The sequence below is a fragment of the Coffea eugenioides genome, chromosome 2 (genome assembly GCF_003713205.1).
Source record: "Coffea eugenioides isolate CCC68of chromosome 2, Ceug_1.0, whole genome shotgun sequence".
Taxonomy (NCBI): domain Eukaryota; kingdom Viridiplantae; phylum Streptophyta; class Magnoliopsida; order Gentianales; family Rubiaceae; genus Coffea; species Coffea eugenioides.
This window is the reverse complement of record NC_040036.1, coordinates 76,181,731-76,187,850: the sequence shown is the minus strand read 5'-3', so window position 1 is coordinate 76,187,850 and position 6,120 is coordinate 76,181,731. Positions and strand designations below refer to the sequence as shown.

At 35.8% G+C, this 6,120-nt stretch overlaps 1 protein-coding gene across 1 annotated transcript; it reads left to right on the top strand.

Annotated features, from left to right (window-relative positions):
- The first annotated feature begins 1,354 nt into the window (after positions 1–1,354).
- LOC113762126 (G patch domain-containing protein 8) lies at positions 1,355–6,120 on the top strand. Its single transcript, XM_027305414.1, has 8 exons — positions 1,355–1,451; positions 2,510–2,584; positions 3,085–3,280; positions 4,032–4,186; positions 4,429–4,572; positions 4,683–4,786; positions 4,906–5,053; positions 5,837–6,120. The coding sequence occupies exons 2-8, from the start codon at positions 2,522–2,524 to the stop codon at positions 5,912–5,914; spliced, it is 888 nt and encodes a 295-aa protein (XP_027161215.1). The 5' UTR covers positions 1,355–1,451; positions 2,510–2,521; the 3' UTR covers positions 5,915–6,120.

Genomic DNA, 6,120 nt, shown 5'->3' with positions numbered 1-6,120 from the left:
ATACACAAATATGTGAATTTTATACATGTTGGTAAAGGGTGCTAGCTAGTTTGTTCCTCCAGCACAACTTTTAGTACTTGAGTAAATTGATGATATAGTCCCACTTTGTCTCTTTCACATCTACGTGGACATTATGATTCTTGTAGACAACTGTATAGTCATCTATGTTGCAACACTTCATGCATAATTAAGCTCAAAAGAAGCTGGCTCTACAACTTAAAAAATAATAAAAAGAAGAAATAAAGTACGAAATGGTCCTTCTTTTGAGGACTGCAGTAATGTGTTCATATTGATCATGGGGCCACAATTAGGCACCACTATAGCAAGAGAGCATCAAGAACAATTTTAAGCTTAAAAATACTCGTTTCTAGTTTAGGTCCCTCGGGTTGGCTCGGCTGGTGCTAGGGTCGCCTAGCTAGTTTGGTCCTGCCACCGTATGGTCGGGTTCGATTCTTTCTACCGTCTTGTGTTTCTTGGGGGACAGGAATACAAGCATAGGGAGATTAGTTTGATCGAAAGTTAGAATACTCTCTCTCTATGTTGACAAAAAAAAAAAAGTTTAGACCATACATTTATATATATCACTTCCACTAGCAATGCACTTGAAAAACTTTGATATGTTCTGGTAAAAAGCATGTGTTGGCATGTTTTATTTGCATTCTAGTTTTCTAGATGGGCATCCTACCAACTTCATCAATTGATTGGCTTTGCAAGTCCAAAAGAAATGTTAATGCGATCTCTATCAAGCTTTATTTGATTCTTCGATCAATTTTTCTTTTCTATTGTTAGGATCAAGTATAATTAGTTGGAACCCCATTGTAAATAAATTACTCATTTATATACTAAGAAAGTCATTTATCTTTAATAGATGCTTCTCATAACAACTTTATTCGTTAAAACTAAAGCGTCACACGAATTATTTAACTAAAACATATGCCAAAGTTTAATTTTAGGAGTACATTTTCACAGTGGATAACCTTTTTATAAGAAAATATCTCGCCCGTAACATCAAGCACAAGCGCACCAAATAAAAATACTTTTAATATAATAATATCTATTTATTCAAGAATTTATTATGCATTTGCAGAATTAGAATTTGGGCACCCGGTTCGGATACATTCAAAGTTCACAGCTCATTTCAAGCATTAATTATGCTTTACGGCCCAAAGCCAACTTAGATTATAATAACTGAACCCACAAGCCAATTATGAGATATAGGCCCATGGCCACAGGTCGAATTCGAACTTAAAAATCCGGACCTAGATTAGTAGACTCGATGATCTGCTTACGGGGCTTAGCGTGAGAACAAACAACCGTGACCCAAAACGATCAACTGTGGGTAAGAATATTAAATCCCAGAAAATCTGGCCTTTCTTCTTCTTTTGTCGGAGATTGAGAACTTCAGAAGAAAATCCAAAACCCATCGAGCACCCAAACTTTTTTCCGCCTAGGTAAATTTTCTTATTTACAGTTTTTTTTTTTTCAATTCGACACGCATAGTTGATTTTCTGGGATATATATATATATTTTTTCATTGATTGCGTTCTGGATCCATTATACCTTAGATTGTTACCTAAAAAAAATTATACCCTAGATTGCTTTTTTTTCTTTTTTTTTTTGAGAGCGGTAATAATCGATCGAAATAGAAATTGAATTCCAGAAATGTTGAATTTGAGTTCGAAATTTGAGGTTCTTTTTTGGTTGTAAATTTAAGTATCTCGTTTTCCTGTGGTAAATTTCGAGGAACATAAGTAGGGAAGTAGTCTTCTTAATCTAAATAGGAGAACTGCCAGAGTTGGGTTGGAAGAACTGTTATACATATAAAGAAATAATTCTCAGCTGAAAAGGAAAAAATCTCCATACCCCTCAAATTTAAGTGAAGAACTGTTATAAGAATAATTCAAGCTCAGAACACATGGTTTTCTGTTGAAATGACTGTCTAGATTGAAATGCTTGGGAGCTGATGTTTGTATTCACATGTATGTCCTTATCCATGTGGTTGATGTGGAATTATATTGGAAGATAACTCGATGCTTTGCACAGTTGATTTTTTCAATCACAATTTAATGCCTTGCAGAGGGGTGTAATTAAGTCCAAATTCACACTCCGCATAAGTCAATGACAATGCTCTTTTCCTTTTCCATCTCCCTCCAGTTTTCTATGTATTTTTGGTGGTCAGAGATATGCAAGTGGCTTATTTTTAGCCCTTGCACTTGATGGAATGCGACATTCTTTTAGGACAAATTAGATCAGGAGAGTAGATTTATGTCTAATAGTTGTTGTTGGTGTTCTGCTCTCTTGTAAATTGATGTTCGTCAGATTGTTCCCGACTTGTTGCCATTAAAAGCTTGTGTCTATACATTGATGTGTATGCACTACCATTTTTTTGGCAGAGGTATATGTGTTTTATTATCTTTTGAAGTTTTCCATTTTTGGAAATTTAGATTCTGAAGCAGATTCTGGGGGTTTTCATGTGTGTTGATTATTTCGTTCTTTCTGTGTTGCCTAGGCGTACAAGACAATGGATAATAGATGGTACAGTGGTAAACAAGAGACGCGAGTTAGAGATAGAAGAGAAGACGAGGTACTCATTCATTCATTATGCAGATCCTATGTTTTCTTTTATAGATCATATAGAATCCTATTTATTAAAAGACTTCCTTTTTGTCCTTTTACCTCATTTGAATTTATGGTTCACTATGCTATCCCACCAAAAATGGGAAGTCAGAACAGATTCTTTCAAGAACTGATATGTGGAATGGTTTTGCATAATTTATCGTCAAGTTATTTCTAGGGTCTATGGGGTTTTCAGGTTCTTTTTGTCAAAAATATTTTTATGCTCATGATCGAGTTCAGTAAATGCTTTTTTATTGCAAGGTTGAGATTTTTCATCTTGCATATGCAAATTTCATCTACTAGTATACCTTTTGCTATTCTGTATTTGTCTGAGAATGGATAGTTTTCCTAATCCCTTTGTTGCATTTTTATGGTTTTAACCTTGTATTTTAAAATTTGTCTAATTTTGGGATAATCAATGTCAAGATGATCTTCAGTTTAATTACATGCTTTATTTTTGTCTGGCAGGCACATCAGGCTTCTGTTCTTGAGGATCTTGCAGATGATTTTCGTCTTCCAATTGATCATAGACCGACAGAGAATGTGGATCTAGATGGTGTGGAACAAGCGTCTTTAGACACTCAGTTGACATCATCTAATGTTGGATTCAGGCTTCTCCAGAAGATGGGATGGAAAGGGAAGGGACTTGGAAAGGATGAGCAAGGTATAGCTTGTGGTAGAATGCCTGTTTATACATGTTGCACAACATAAATCTAAGTGTTTCAGGTTATTATCCTATTACCTTTGTGTGGAAATCAGCTTTTCTTTGGAATATGAGTTCTGTTAGATCCAGCATGTGCAGTTCTTTATTAGAAATCTGACGAGATGGCTTTTTTGTTGTAGAGATTGCAGCTAACGTCAAAAGAACTGGGTGATTTTGTTTGAAACAGTATATATTGAACTTCCATTGTAATGTTACGAATTGTGGAATTTGTTATATATTGTGTCACGTTTCAAGTGCTAACTCTATTAAATCTAGGACTTAATTCTAGCATATCCTTTTAGCTCAGGATAGGTTGGTTGTGTGCAAGTCAACTCATCATATTTACAACAATCACCATTTTGCCTTCTTTTATTTTTAACATCAATTTTGTAAAACTTTTCTCTTTAAAGGATATTTTGTAGAGATGATGTTGGTTTTGGGTATCTTGACAGCAGGTATTTGCAATCTTGTAACAGACTATATGTTGTCATTATTAGCAATGCTGATGACTAGCTGGGTCCCATTTTTGCATTAGGCGTTTGAATCCTGCTTAAATGAAATTGTTATTTGGTTCTCTCTTAAGGGTTTGCAAACTGTGGAAGCTCATCTGGAACCTTCTCTGCTTCTTGTTTCATGGCTTTCTGGAGTGTCATATTTACCATTATTGCTATCCTGTTACCTAATATCATGTTCACGTCTTCTGTATAAGCAGGCATAATTGAGCCCATAAAATCTGGTATAAGAGACCCAAAATTAGGGATTGGAAAACAAGAAGAAGATGATTATTTTACAGCAGAGGAAAACATCCAGCGAAGAAAGTTGGATGTTGAGGTTGAGGAGACTGATGAACTTGTTAAGAAACGGGAGGTATGCCATTAAAGTTGTCAGTAGTGGTAAATATTTTCAATAAGAGATAATTCGAGTTGATGCTTTACTTTCTCTGAAACATACATCTAATAACAGAAGGCAGCATATAGCATATATGTGTGTCTTTTGACGGGAATGGTATATCATATGCGAACATCAACTTTGGAAGGTCTTGAGAATTTCGTGCAGTTTTTATTACCTGGTGGCTTCTACTGCCTGCTTCCTGCACATTGAAAATCCAGGTTATAGCAGAACGTGAGCAGAAAATTCAAACTGAAGTGAAAGAAATTCGCAAGGTGTTCTTTTGTGATCTCTGCAACAAGCAATATAAATTGGCAATGGAATTTGAAGCACATCTAAGCTCATATGACCACAACCACAGAAAGGTTGTAGTCTTTCTTCAGTCACTACTACTTGTTCATTGGGTTTGTTGTTCTTATTGCACTCTTCTTGCCTGTCTGAATCTCATCTTCTTCTTTTTTTGTGTCAAATCCAGAGGTTCAAAGAGATGAGGGAAATGCATGGAAGTAGCAGTCGTGATGACAGGCAGAAAAGAGAACAACAACGTCAAGAGAGAGAAATCGCAAAGTTTGCACAGATGTAGTTTCGTTGATCTACCTTTTTTCTCTTGAGGGATTCTCTTTTGTTATTTTTGGGTGAGGAGAAGAGGTTAATCGGTGATACCTGTTGATGGCTAACTCTATCTAATACCACCCCAGGGCTGATGCACAGAAGCAGCAGCAGAAGCATGAGGAATCTGGTAGCATCCCAGTCTCTGCTGCAGTGAATAGTGCTACTGCACTTGCTGATCAGGACCAGAGGAAGGCTTTGAAGTTTGGATTTGCTGCAAAAGTCAGCACCTCGAAGGTACTATGAGAGTTGAATGTCAACCTTTTTCCCCCTTTTCTTAACTACAATGTGATATTGGTTTAACATTAGTCCCACTTGTCAGAAATGTAATGATATACCAGATTGACGTGATAAACCAACCTTCTCACCCTTTGTTTCAATCCCCCCCCCCCCCAACAAAAAAAGAAGAAGAGAGTCGACAGAGTTTTCAAAGATCTTAGTTCTGGTTGTGCAGAAACGACTGATGTTTTAGAAGAGAGATAAAGTTAGCTTTTAAAACATGAACAAATGGTGATACCCAATTATGCAATTTCATTCTAGTGTCTCTCTACATTTTGTCACCGTCATTTATTACCCCTTAAAATTCATTTTATCGGTTTTGATAATCCTTTGTGGGAATGAAGAAGAAAAGAGATAAAATTTGATAGAAGAATTTAAGTAATATCATCTTTTGCAAAGGATTTTCTCGAAACTGCTCACGCAGATTGATGAAAGATAGAGATTTGATAATCAACTACTTGTAATGATTGATTAGCAAATTGATTGGAGGTTAGAAGCCATTTTTGTACTTTTCACTGATATGCTAGTTTTATTTGAAGGACAATTCGTTGCTCCAGAAACGAGATTTCTAACTAGAATCTTGAGTAGGCAGAAATGCCTAAACTGCTGCTTTTTTTTTTGGCTGAAATTGTCAAATTATGCTTCCCCATCCTCATATCCAGGCATTTTATTTATGTTTTAAACGTGCTGATTATTTATGGATTCTGCTTATCCTTTATATGTTGTTTTTGTTTGAAGCAGAACTTGGTTAAAAGCGCCACGAAAAAGCCAAAAGTACCAGTTGCTTCAGTTTTCAGCAATAACAGTGATGAGGAGTAGAGGAAACGTGTGTATTTTGGAGGAGGAAATTGTGGTAGATGAGTTTCCTTGATCGAGTACCGTTCTGTATTTCCTGGTCCTCTGTAATTGTGATTTGTGCTATTATTGACTCTTGTTGTAAAATGTGTTATATATGGATCTTTTAGTATAATCCGGACATTTAATTTTGCACTGCATGACATTGTTTTAAATGGCATTGTCTGGTT